General features: G+C 55.4%; 1 protein-coding gene across 1 annotated transcript; it reads left to right on the top strand.

The window, feature by feature from the left end:
* Positions 1 to 1,491: 1,491 nt before the first annotated feature.
* LOC141252330 (DENN domain-containing protein 5A-like) lies at positions 1,492 to 12,102 on the top strand. Its single transcript, XM_073670497.1, has 6 exons — positions 1,492 to 1,533; positions 6,981 to 7,298; positions 7,408 to 7,623; positions 7,849 to 8,083; positions 11,409 to 11,559; positions 11,898 to 12,102. Exons 1-6 carry the CDS (start codon positions 1,492 to 1,494, stop codon positions 12,085 to 12,087), a joined length of 1,152 nt encoding a protein of 383 aa, XP_073526598.1. The 3' UTR covers positions 12,088 to 12,102.
* The last annotated feature ends 1,659 nt before the right edge of the window (positions 12,103 to 13,761 follow it).

Here is a 13,761-nt window from a genome sequence, read left to right as displayed (position 1 = left end):
GTGCTGGGGCTCGGAGGTAGAATCAACAATTCTTCATCCACATCATGGCTTGGGGCAGCTGTGACAGGACCCTCTCTAGAAGCAGGTGATCCTTCTTCATCCTCGTCATCTTTAGACAGACAGGGCCGCAGCATACTACGGTGAACCACTCTGGTAGGGGCTCCTTCATCCCCCTCGGGTTGAACTACATACACAGGTCCTTCAGCGCCAACCCTGCGCTTCACTCGGTGTGGGGTTCTTTCCCACCGCCTACTCAATTTGCCCCGGGGCCGCCTGTCTCGAACCAACACCCACTCCCCGGGCCTCAGATCTGTCCCTCGAAGAGGCAATGTCTCATGATGTTTGAGCTCCCGAAACTTTTGTTGTACCAACCGTCGGAGGGTCTGCAGTCGATGCCGGTGTTCCCAGACCCAGGAAGACATCCCCGTCCGTGGGTAGGTAGTCCTCCTCGGGGTCCAGCTCTAATTCGGTAATCTCTCGCCCCTTTTGCCCGAACAGTAAGTTATAAGGAGTGAACCCCGTCGTACTATTCACTCGGTTGTTGTTGACCCACACCAGCTCGGCCACAATTGCAGGCCATCGTACCTTCCGATCTTCCTCCAACGTGCGGGGCATTTGGATCAGTGTCCGATTAAAGCGTTCACAGGACCCATTTCCTTGAGGGTCATAAGGAGTATTCCGTGACTTCTCAATCCTGTACAACCGGTGCAGCTCTTCCATCACCCGGCCTTGGAAGCAGGCGCCTTGATCGGAATGGATCCTCTTTGGGCAGCCGTACACCCGAATGAAGTCTCTGCAGATGGCCTGCGCAGCGGACTCGGCGGTCTGGTCCCTGGTCTTGGTCACTACCGCAAACTTTGTGAAGTGGTCTGTCATCACTAGGCAATGTTCATACCTGAGATGCGCCGGTCCAACAGTCAAATAGTCGATCATCAGCACCTCCAAGGGAGCAGTAGTCACAATGATTTGTATGGGGACCCGCTACACCGGGGGCTTAACCAGCTCACAGCTTCGACAAGTGTCTTCAATTGTTGCTCGCATTCGTGGGTGATACACCAGCCTCTGCAACCACTGAAATGTCTTCTCTGGTCCGAAGTGAGCCCCTCATTCATGAGCCTCCTTAGCCACTACTCCAACCAACTTCTCTGGGATCACCACTTGCCAAGTGATCCCGAACTCTCGCAGTAGCTGTACCCGTCGGTACTGCAGCCCGTCTCGCAAACACAGTCTCTCCCATTGTTCCAGCATTTTCAGGGCCCCCGGGGTCAGGGTACTCCTCTCCTTTCGACTGGGGACCTGTCTCAAAGCCACCCATTGACCTAATTGGGCGACTTCTTTGTCAGTCTGTTGACGTTGGACCCAGTCGTCTCTTGGCTGCCCTAGCACTTGTTCGTCTGACGTCTCTCCTATCTGTCCCTGCGCCGCGGCCAGCGGTCCCACGAAACTTCGGAAGCTAGGGACCTCATCCGCCTCCAAATCTTCATCGCGGTCATGATCAGGCCGTTCATAAGTCACTCTGGAGAGTGCGTCGGCGTGAGTATTCTCTGCCTTAGACCGGTAGGCGATATTATACCGGTACCTGGCCATGCGGGCAACCCACCGCTGCTCCAGGGCCCCCAATTTTGCATTCTCCAGATGGGCCAGCGGGTTGTTATCTGTTCTCACCAGTACTTCAGACCCGGACAAATACTCAGCAAACTTCTCAGTCATTGCCCAAACCAGAGCCAGTAACTCTAATTTGAAAGAGCTATAATTATCTGGGTTCCTCTGAGTCGTGAAGGGAGCGGCTGGCGTACGCAATCACGCGCTCTTTCCCCTCCTGTACTTGGGATAACACGGCTCCCAGACCATGTAGGCCCCCATCAGTGTGGAGTATGAATGGTTGGGAGAAATCTGTATAGGCAAGTATTGGGGCCTCGGTCAGGGCCATTTTTAGGGCACGGAAGGCCTCTTCCTGGCTGCTTCCCCACCGAATCGCCTGATTCTTGGAGTCCGCCGGCACTCCCTTAAGTAGCTCCAGCAATGGGTTGGCTATGCAGGTGAAGTTGTTCACGAATCTTCGGTAGTACCCGGCAAGTCTCAGGAAGGCCCGAACGTCCTTCACTGTCTTCGGGGTAGGCCACTCCTGTACGGCGGCCACCTTTTCCCGGGTGGGCCTGACTCCTTCACCGGACACAGTATGACCGAGATATTCGATCTGTTTGCGGAACAGGTGGCACTTCTGGGGCTTCACCTTTAGGCCATGACTCTGTAGGCAGCTCAGTACTTGCTTCAGTCGCTGGAGGTGCTCCTCGAATGTGGCGGCATAGACAATTATGTCGTCAAGATAAATCTGTGTCTCCTCGAAGTTCAAATCGCCCAGGCACCTCTCCATCAGACGCTGGAACGTCCCGGAGGCGTTAGTCAGGCCGAAGGGCATCCGATTGAACTCGAACAGTCCCATTGGCAATATGAACGCCGTCTTCGCACGGTCATGTTCGGCCATGGGCACCTGCCAGTACCCACTAGCCAGATCCAAGGAGGAGAAGTATCTTGCCTTCCCTAAGGCCGACAGGGACTCTTCGATTCGGGGTAGTGGGTAAGAGTCCCGTACTGTACAGGCATTCAGTCGTCTGTAGTCCACACAGAACCGCAGGGTCCCGTCTTTCTTCTGGACCAGAACAATCGGGGCTGCCCACGGACTCTGACTCTCCCGTATCACACCATTCTGTAACACATGGGCTAGCATCTCCTTAACCTCTTCATACATCTGGGGAGGCATCTTCCGGTATCTCTTTCGCACTGGGGCAGCGCTCCCCGTGGGAATCTCGTGGGTAATGGCTTCGGTGCAACCAAAATCATCCTCATGGCGAGCAAAGACTTCCTGGTACCGCTCCAGCACCTCCTCAACCTGCTGCACCTGTCGAGGTGAAACTCCCGTCAATTCAGCCCGCATTTGTTCTAGGATTCTTCACCCCCCCCCCCCCCTTCGCACTAGCACGGTGGGATTCCGGCGGCACGTCCAGGGGTCTCCTCGTACAGTGGACAGCTGTACCACATCAGGTCGCACCAACTTCTCTGGCATTCCCAGAATCTGGGCTATTTCCACCCTGGGAGGGAGTGTGAGATCATCTTCGCCCAGATTAACGCACCGCACTATAACATTGCCACCCTGAACGGTGGCCAGTGTCCGAGCCACCAGGAGTCCGGGGGGTACTTTGTTCATCGATGTTGGTTCTATCTGTACTTCGACCCCCTGAAGAGGTGTGCAGGCCCGTGCGGGTAACGTGAGTACAGTTTGTCCGGGCGGTAAGGTGATCACCGTAGCTGCTGGTACTATTATTTTCCCCAGGACCTTCCCTTCACTTGACGTCTCCTGAGCCTGGGCGGCTCGGATTAGTTGTTGAAAGACCCTCCTTTGGGGGGTTCGTGGGTCCCACCGGTCTGGAGGAATCTCCTTGGGCTCACTAATCAGGATTTGCCCGATCTCTTTCAGCACATTCATTCCGAGGGTCACCGGGGGTCCACTTCCGGTTCCAACTGCGACCTGGACGACTCCTTTTTTCCCCACACCTTATCCATACACTCGGATCTTCATCCACACCACCCCTGCGACTGGGATGGGTAATTGATTAGCTTCCGTGAGTCTAATTACTGGTCCCCATTCAGGCCGCGCTATCTCTGGAAATCGCTGTTGGAAGTAGGCTTCTGTCATCGTAGTCACCTGGGATCCTGTGTCAACCAGGCAGTGAACAGCCCGACCGCTTATTTCGGCTCAGACAGTCGGGCTGGTGGAAACCAAGTCCTTGGGACTTACTCTTTTTCTTTCCCCTTCCTCAAGCTCTTGGCTGTGTCCCCCAAACATGGAGCCCGCTAGTTTAACGGCTGCCGCGACAGGGGCCTCCCTCGGCTAGCACAGCCCCTGGTGTAATGTCCTGCGCCTCCGCACTTCCAGCAGGTCGTGTCTCTGTGTAGGGCTGCCTCCCTCCTCTATGGAACTCTCCTGCAGGGGGGTCCTGAATTCAATTCTTTCCATAACTGGAGCAATCGATCCGGGTATCTCTGGTGTTGGGGCAGGGGTCTCCTTGAGACTGGACCATTCATCCCGCATCTCTCGAGCCCATTCCGGTTCAGCTGCAGGCGGGGTGGGTACCTCGTTACTCCGGACCATCCCTGCCAGGGCCGTCACCCCCATCTCCTGCTCTCTCACACGTGCCTCCGCCCCCACTTCTAGAAAAGTCATACGTGGGTTGGCGCGCAGGCGCTCCCGCAAGGCCTGCTTCAGCTGCACATCCCTGAGGCCTGCCACAAACTGGTCCCTTAAGATCACGTCAGGGGGGCCCATTCCCAAATTCCCCATGTCGTCTTATCTAGTGATATAGGCATGCACCCTCTGTAAGGCATTAACATACTGCGTCACAGTCTCCCCCTCCTGCTGCACTTGGTGAAACAGCCGTATCCTCAGCTCTCCTACATTGGTGGGATCCCCATGCATCTCCTCCAACATCCGCACCACTTTCTCTACAGTATCCCGGTCATGGGGAGGGCGGTACGTCACGGATTGTCGGGCCTCGCCGTCCAGGGCCATGTAAGGCTATTTCGGCTTGCATAGCTGGGGTCATCGGATGCATACGTAACATACTCCTAACTCTCTCAATCCAGTCCCACAGCATCATATTGGCCCCGGTGAACTTTGGGAGATTGCTGAGCATGGCCTCCAGCGGCAAACTAGATCCAGGGGCTCCCAGGACGGACTGATCTGCAGTGTCTGTGTCTAACGACTGCATCCTGCCGTCTACGCCAAATGTAACACGGGTACTTTAGATGCAGCCAGTACAGGGTTAATAAACAGGGGGGATTTATAATAACAAGTCAATCTCCACGCAGGGAGTAACAGGGGAAATATGGGGACAACAAGGGGAGTAGCAGGTAACAGACTATAAACGACAATTCACAGTTTGGCTAGATGTAGCAGAGTCGACGCAGTTGTAATCGGCAGTTTTACACTTAGCTGACTCTTGCTCCCAACAAGGCTGATGCCGGTGTTGTTTTCTTCCGGCTTCCCCGCCTAAACAATGCTCCGTCTTCTGGCGGCAGCGGGCGGTCTCCGGTTTGACCCGCTGAGCCCCTAGTCCATAACACTGCACCTCACTTGCTCGGCTCCACGGACCCTGCGTCTCTTCTCCCTCTAGTCGGGCTTGACCCCAACTGTCAACTGCCTGCTTTTTCTCCCTCTTCCTAGACACGCTTCCAGCTCCCCGGTCACCTGACCCCTGAGGTCTCGCTCTGATCAAGCCCCCAGCTTCCCGGTCACCTGACTCCTGTGCTCGCAGTCTGTCTTCCCCCTGCAACCAGAGGCACTGCCCCGGCAGTTCCGGATCCCTTGTTCTGAAAGTACTTACACCCCGGTCTTCTCCCCCCTTACACTTAGGCGTCATTCTCAGTGATGTCACCGCTGGTCTCTGGTGATGGATAGGAGGCATTCTCAGTGATGTCACCGCTGATCTCTGGTGATGGATAGGCGGCATTCTCAGTGATGTCACCGCTGATCTCTGGTGATGGATAGGCGGCATTCTCAGTGATGTCACCGCTGATCTCTGGTGATGGATAGGTGGCATTCTCAGTGATGTCACCGCTGATCTCTGGTGATGGATAGGCGGCATTCTCAGTGATGTCACCGCTGATCTCTGGTGATGGATAGGTGGCATTCTCAGTGATGTCACCGCTGATCTCTAGTGATGGATAGGAGGCATTCTCAGTGATGTCACCGCTGATCTCTGGTGATGGATAGGCGGCATTCTCAGTGATGTCACCGCTGATCTCTAGTGATGGATAGGCGGCATTCTCAGTGATGTCACCGCTGATCTCTAGTGATGGATAGGAGGCATTCTCAGTGATGTCACCTCTGATCTCTAGTGATGGATAGGAGGCATTCTCAGTGATGTCACTGCTGATCTCTGGTGATGGATAGGCGGCATTCTCAGTGATGTCACCGCTGATCTCTGGTGATGGATAGGCGGCATTCTCAGTGATGTCACCGCTGATCTCTGGTGATGGATAGGAGGCATTCTCAGTGATGTCACTGCTGATCTCTGGTGATGGATAGGCGGCATTCTCAGTGATGTCACCGCTGATCTCTGGTGATGGATAGGCGGCATTCTCAGTGATGTCACCGCTGATCTCTGGTGATGGATAGGAGGCATTCTCAGTGATGTCACCGCTGATCTCTGGTGATGGATAGGAGGCATTCTCAGTGATGTCACCTCTGGTCTCTGGTGATGGCTAGGAGGCATTCTCAGTGATGTCACCGCTGATCTCTGGTGATGGATAGGCGGCATTCTCAGTGATGTCACCGCTGATCTCTGGTGATGGATAGGTGGCATTCTCAGTGATGTCACTGCTGATCTCTGGTGATGGATAGGCGGCATTCTCAGTGATGTCACCGCTGATCTCTAGTGATGGATAGGCGGCATTCTCAGTGATGTCACCGCTGATCTCTGGTGATGGATAGGCGGAATTCTCAGTGATGTCACCGCTGATCTCTGGTGATGGATAGGAGGCATTCTCAGTGATGTCACCGCTGATCTCTGGTGATGGATAGGAGGCATTCTCAGTGATGTCACCGTTGATCTCTGGTGATGGATAGGCGGCATTCTCAGTGATGTCACCGCTGATCTCTGGTGGTGGATAGGCGGCATTCTCAGTGATGTCACCGCTGATCTCTGGTGATGGATAGGCGGCATTCTCAGTGATGTCACCGCTGATCTCTGGTGATGGATAGGCGTCATTCTCAGTGATGTCACCGCTGATCTCTAGTGATGGATAGGCGGCATTCTCAGTGATGTCACCGCTGATCTCTGGTGATGGATAGGCGGCATTCCCAGTGGTGTCACCGCTGATCTTTGTATGTTGAGACCCCTTTGTCTTTGTGCTGTATGACCCTGTGGTGCCCGGCTTGTCTTCTTGGGCCGCTGAGCCGCCATGTCCTCCTCTTGCTTTAGGCCAATCTCTGCTTCGTGGACATTGATAACCATTTCATTGAGCTGCCAGAAGATCTTCCCCAGTTCCCTAACAAGCTGGAGTTCATCCAGGAGGTGTCCGAGGTCCTCATGTCTTTCGGGATCCCCCCTGAAGGGAATCTACACTGCAGCGAGAGCGTCTCCAAACTGAAGAACGTCAAGACGGTCGACCTGGTGTCTGACAAAAAGAATGGGAATCTTGGGGGGTCGCCGCTGCGTTCCCTCGAGCTTCTGAAAGAGAACGAGACGCTGGCCCGGATACAGGCGCTGGTGAAGAGGACGGGGGTGAGCCTGGAGAAGGTGAGGCGGCGATCAGGGGTGCAGTGACCAGAAAAGCTTAACTATGTCCAGTAACGTTCTTAAGCTGAATACTGTCTGCGGTCTGATTATCGCTTTTCCTTCCTTGCAGGTGGAAGTTAAAGAAGAGACCACCAGTAAGAAAGACACAAAATTCCAGTGCGATGAGGAGGAACTCCGCGTTCACCAGCTGAGCATTCACATCCGGGAAGTGTTCGCCAACCGTTTCACCCAGATGTTTGCCGACTACGAGGTGTTTGTCATCCAGCCGAGCCAAGACAAGGAGTCGTGGTTCACGAACCGCGAGCAGATGCAGAACTACGACAAGGTGAGCAATGCAATGGATCACATCTATAGAGTTCAGACAATTATCCTCCAGCGCGCTAATTAGACTGAATACAACTGTAACAAATACTCAGCTGTGTAAGCAGGTCTAGGTCAGGATGGGATGACAACCTCTGCAGAGATTTTAATACACAAGGATTACACTTTTTTTTTTCATACATTCATGCCCTTCGCCGACCCGAACCACATGACCCTCTTTTCCGTGCAGGCGTCCTTCCTCTCGGACCAGCCCGAGCCGTACCTGCCTTTCCTCTCGCGTTTCTTGGAAACGCAGATGTTTGCCTCCTTCATTGACAATAAGATCATGTGTCACGATGACGATGACAAAGACCCGATTTTACGCGTTTTCGATGTCAGAGTGGACAAGATCCGACTGTTAAACGTCCGGACGCCAACCCTGCGCACATCCATGTATCAGAAGTGCACGGCGTTCGAGGAAGCAGGTCAGCGCATTTACCTATGGGAGCATCGTGAGTGTCTGGAAGTGCCGGAGGGGGATGAGAGCGACCGGGAGGGGGATGAGAGCGAGCGGGAGGGGAATGAGAGAGCGAGCGGGAGGGGAATGAGAGAGCGAGCGGGAGGGGGATGAGAGCGAGCGGGAGGGGGATGAGAGCGAGCGGGAGGGGAATGAGAGAGCGAGCGGGAGGGGGATGAGAGCGAGCGGGAGGGGGATGAGAGCGAGCGGGAGGGGGATGAGAGCGAGCGGGAGGGGGATGAGAGCGAGCGGGAGGGGGATGAGAGCGAGAGCGACCGGGAGGGGGATGAGAGCGAGAGCGAGCGGGAGGGGGATGAGGGCGAGCGAGAGGGGGATGAGAGCGAGCGGGAGGGGGATGAGAGCGAGAGCGAGCGGGAGGGGGATGAGAGCGAGCTGGAGGGGGATGAGGGCGAGCGAGAGGGGGATGAGAGCGACCGGGAGGGGGATGAGGGCGACCGGGAGGGGGATGAGGGCGAGCGAGAGGGGGGTGAGAGAGCGAGCCTGAGGGGGATGAGAGAGCGAGCAGGAGGGGGATGAGAGCGACCGGGAGGGGGATGAGAGCGACCGGGAGGGGGATGAGAGCGACCGGGAGGGGGGTGAGAGCGACCGGGAGGGGGATGAGAGCGAGGGCGAGCGAGAGGGGGATGAGAGCGAGCGGGAGGGGGATAAGAGCGAGAGCGAGCGGGAGGGGGATGAGGGCGAGCGAGAGGGGGATGAGAGCGAGCGACCGGGAGGGGGATGAGAGCGAGAGCGAGCGGGAGGGGGATGAGGGCGAGCGAGAGGGGGATGAGGGCGAGCGAGAGGGGGATGAGAGCGAGCCAGAGGGGGGTGAGAGAGCGAGCCTGAGGGGGATGAGAGAGCGAGCGAGAGGGGGATGAGAGCGAACGGGAGGGGCATGAGAGAGCGAACGGGAGGGGCATGAGAGAGAGCGAGCGGGAGGGGGATGAGAGAGCGGCATGGGGATGAGAGCGAGCGAGCGGGAGGGGGATGAGAGCGAACGGGAGGGGCATGAGAGAGCGAACGGGAGGGGCATGAGCGAGCGAGCGGGAGGGGGATGAGAGGGAGAGCGGTAGGGGGATGAGAGAGCGAGCGGGAGGGGGATGAGAGAGCGAGCGGGAGGGGGATGAGAGAGCGAGCGGGAGGGGGATGAGAGAGCGAGCGGGAGGGGGATGAGAGAGCGAGCGGGAGGGGGATGAGAGAGCGACCGGGAGGGGGATGAGAGAGCGACCGGGAGGGGGATGAGAGCGAGAGCGAGCGGGAGGGGGATGAGGGCGAGCGGGAGGGGGGTGAGAGCGAGCCGGAGGGGGGTGAGAGAGCGAGCCTGAGGGGGATGAGAGAGCGGCATGGGGATGAGAGCGAGCGGGAGGGGCATGAGAGGGAGAGCGGGAGGGGGATGAGAGGGAGAGCGGGAGGGGGATGAGAGAGCGAGCGGGAGGGGGATGAGAGAGCGAGCGGGAGGGGGATGAGAGAGCGAGCGGGAGGGGGATGAGAGAGCGAGCGGGAGGGGGATGAGAGCGAGAGAGAGCGGGAGGAGGATGAGAGAGCGAGAGAGAGCGGGAGGGGGATGAAAGAGCTGGAGGGGGATGAGAGAGCGAGCGGGAGGGGGATGAGAGAGCGGGAGAGAGCGAGTGGGAGGGGGATGAGAGAGCGAGTGGGAGGGGGATGAGAGAGCGAGTGGGAGGGGGATGAGAGAGCGAGTGGGAGGGGGGATGAGAGAGCGAGCGGGAGGGGGATGAGAGCGAGAGAGAGCGAGCGGGATGGGGATGAGAGAGAGCGAGCGGGATGGGGATGAGAGAGCGAGTGGGAGGGGGATGAGAGAGCGAGTGGGAGGGGGGATGAGAGAGCGAGCAGGAGGGGGATGAGAGAGCGAGCAGGATGGGGATGAGAGCGAGAGAGAGCGAGCGGGATGGGGATGAGAGAGAGCGAGCGGGATGGGGATGAGAGAGAGAGCGAGCGGGATGGGGATGAGAGAGAGAGCGAGCGGGATGGGGATGAGAGAGAGAGCGAGCGGGATGGGGATGAGAGAGAGAGCGAGCGGGATGGGGATGAGAGAGAGAGCGAGCGGGATGGGGATGAGAGAGAGAGCGAGCGGGATGGGGATGAGAGAGAGAGGGAGCGGGATGGGGATGAGAGAGAGAGGGAGCGGGATGGGGATGAGAGAGAGAGCGAGCGGGATGGGGATGAGAGAGAGAGCGAGCGGGATGGGGATGAGAGAGTGGGAGGGGGATGGGAGAGAGAGCGAGCGGGAGGGGGATGAGAGAGCGAGCGGGAGGGGGATGAGAATGAGAGAGAGAGAGAGCGAGCGGGAGGGGGATGAGAGAGCGAGCGGGAGGGGGATGAGAGAGCGAGCGGGAGGGGGATGAGAGAGCGAGCGGGAGGGGGATGAGAGAGCGAGAACGAGCGGGAGGGGGATGAGAGATCGAGAACGAGCGGGAGGGGGATGAGAGAGTGAGCACGAGCGGGAGGGGGATGAGAGAGTGAGCACGAGCGGGAGGGGGATGAGAGAGCGAGCGGGAGGGGGGTGAGAGAGCGAGCGGGAGGGGGATGAGAGAGAGAGCGAGCGGGATGGGGATGAGAGAGAGAGTGAGCGGGATGGGGATGGGAGAGAGAGAGCGAGCGGGAGGGGGATGGGAGAGAGAGATCGAGCGGGAGGGGGATGGGAGAGAGAGATCGAGCGGGAGGGGGATGGGAGAGAGAGAGCGAGCGGGAGGGGGATGAGAGTGCGAGCGGGAGGGGGATGAGAATGAGAGAGAGAGCGAGCGGGAGGGGGATGAGAGAGCGAGCGGGAGGGGGATGAGAGAGCGAGCGGGAGGGGGATGAGAGAGAGAGAGCGAGCGGGAGGGGGATGAGAGAGAGAGAGCGAGCGGGAGGGGGATGAGAGAGAGAGCGAGCGGGAGGGGGATGAGAGAGAGCGAGCGGGAGGGGGATGAGAGAGAGCGAGCGGGAGGGGGATGAGAGAGCGAGCGGGAGGGGGGTGAGAGAGCGAGCAGGAGGGGGATTAGAGCGAGAGAGCGAGCGGGATGGGGATGAGAGAGAGAGCGAGCGGGATGGGGATGAGAGAGTGCGAGCGGGAGGGGGATGGGAGAGAGAGAGTGAGCTGGAGGGGGATGAGAGAGCGAGCTCGAGGGGGATGAGAATGAGAGAGAGCGAGCGGGAGGGGGATGAGAGAGCGAGCGGGAGGGGGATGAGAGAGCGAGCGGGAGGGGGATGAGAGAGCGAAAGCGCAAAAGAAGAGTTGAGATTGAGCATGATTGACACAGGACAGTTTTCACTTGTTTCTGATTGTTCTGCAGTGAAGGCCATTGAGCTGCGACTCTCCAAGATCGATCACACCGCCATCCACCCGCATCTGCTGGATATGAAGATCGGACAGGGGAAATATGAGCCGGGGTTCTTCCCTAAGCTGCAGTCTGATGTATTGTCTTCGGGACCAGCAACAAACAAGTGAGGACTATCTTGATGATGAGGGTGATAGTCCTGCTAGCTTTACTCTCCTACAGGCTGCTGTGTGTACGGGGGGATTGTGGCCCCCTGTGTAGTTCTGGTCTATGTATCCCTCCTTCTCTGATCTCGAGGTTGGATCTGGGGGACGTTATAATCCCTCTCCTCCTTTCAGGGTCCAAAACCGCAAAATAACTTATATTATGGGTCTATTCTATCTGATGGACACATTGTATCACACACTGATATTCACCTTCAGATCTCGCCTGTGCTTCTCGAAGGGGTTCTGCAGCAGCTGAGATGAGGGACCAAGTGCTCAATTTTATCATCTTCTGTTACAGATGGACAAAAAGGAACGCGCCGGCACAATGGAGGCGGAAAGACCGACAGAAGCAGCACACGGAGCATCTCCGACTGGATAATGACCAGAGGGAGGTGAGCGCCCAACCTGTACATTCAATCCAGTCTACTGTTATCAGCCGAGTCACACTACAGAGACACCGACTGCAGGATGTGTGGACTCATCCCTGACCCCCATTATCTCCACCATATATCACATACATGTCCCGGACCGAGACCCTTCAATATGACTGATATCAGCCCCTCTTATAACGCTCCAGTACTGATATAACCTCCAGACATTACACCATATGTGACTGATATCAGCCCCTCTTATAACGCTCCAGTACTGATATAACCCCCAGACATTACACCATATGTGATTGATATCAGCTCCTCTTATAACGCTCCAGTACTGATATAACCTCCAGACATTACATCATATGTGACTGATATCAGCCCCTCTTATAACGCTCCAGTACTGATATAACCCCCAGACATTACACCATATGTGACTGATATCAGCTCCTCTTATAACGCTCCAGTACTGATATAACCTCCAGACATTACATCATATGTGACTGATATCAGCCCCTCTTATAACGCTCCAGTACTGATATAACTTCCAGACATTACACCATATGTGACTAATATCAGCCTCTTATACTCCAGTACTGATATAACCCCCAGACATTACATCATATGTGACTGATATCAGCCCCTCTTATAACGCTCCAGTACTGATATAACTTCCAGACATTACACCATATGTGACTAATATCAGCCTCTTATAACGCTCCAGTACTGATATAACCCCCAGACATTACATCATATGTGACTGATATCAGCCTCTTATAACGCTCCAGTACTGATATAACCTCCAGACATTACATCATATGTGACTGATATCAGCCCCTCTTATAACGCTCCAGTACTGATATAACCTCCAGACATTACACCATATGTGACTGATATCAGCTCCTCTTATAACACTCCAGTACTGATATAACCTCCAGACATTACATCATATGTGACTGATATCAGCCTCTTATAACGCTCCAGTACTGATATAACCTCCAGACATTACACCATATGTGACTGATATCAGCCTCTTATAACGCTCCAGTACTGATATAACCTCCAGACATTACATCATATGTGACTGATATCAGCCTCTTATAACGCTCCAGTACTGATATAACCTCCAGACATTACACCATATGTGACTGATATCAGCCTCTCTTATAACTCTCCAGTACTGATATAACCCCCAGACATTACACCATATGTGACTGATATCAGCCTCTCTTATAACGCTCCAGTACTGATATAACCTCCAGACATTACATCATATGTGACTGATATCAGCCTCTTATAATGCTCCAGTACTGATATAACCTCCAGACATTACATCATATGTGACTGATATCAGCCTCTCTTATAACGCTCCAGTACTGATATAACCTCCAGACATTACACCATATGTGACTGATATCAGCTCCTCTTATAACACTCCAGTACTGATATAACCTCCAGACATTACATCATATGTGACTGATATCAGCCTCTCTTATAACTCTCCAGTACTGATATAACCTCCAGACATTACACCATATGTGACTGATATCAGCCTCTCTTATAACTCTCCAGTACTGATATAACCTCCAGACATTACATCATATGTGACTGATATCAGCCTCTCTTATAATGCTCCAGTACTGATATAACCTCCAGACATTACATCATATGTGACTGATATCAGCCCCTCTTATAACGCTCCAGTACTGATATAGCCCCCAGACATTACACCATATGTGACTGATATCAGCCCCTCTTATAACGCTCCAGTACTGATATAACCTCCAG

Source organism: Phyllobates terribilis, unplaced genomic scaffold (assembly GCF_046119375.1).
Source record: "Phyllobates terribilis strain yellow unplaced genomic scaffold, ASM4611937v1 Scaffold_8650__1_contigs__length_27747, whole genome shotgun sequence".
In the NCBI taxonomy this organism is placed as follows: Eukaryota; Metazoa; Chordata; class Amphibia; order Anura; family Dendrobatidae; genus Phyllobates; species Phyllobates terribilis.
Note: the sequence above shows the minus strand (reverse complement) of the source record. Positions and strands in the feature narration are given on the sequence as shown.

Coding starts and splice junctions, on each gene's coding strand:
- LOC141252330 (XM_073670497.1), top strand. CDS start 1,492: ATGATCAGGCCGTTCATAAGTCACTCTGGAGAGTGCGTCGGC. Junction 8,084..11,408: donor CACGGCGTTCGAGGAAGCAG/GTCAGCGCATTT, acceptor ATTGTTCTGCAG/TGAAGGCCATTGAGCTGCGA. Junction 11,560..11,897: donor TCGGGACCAGCAACAAACAA/GTGAGGACTATC, acceptor CTTCTGTTACAG/ATGGACAAAAAGGAACGCGC.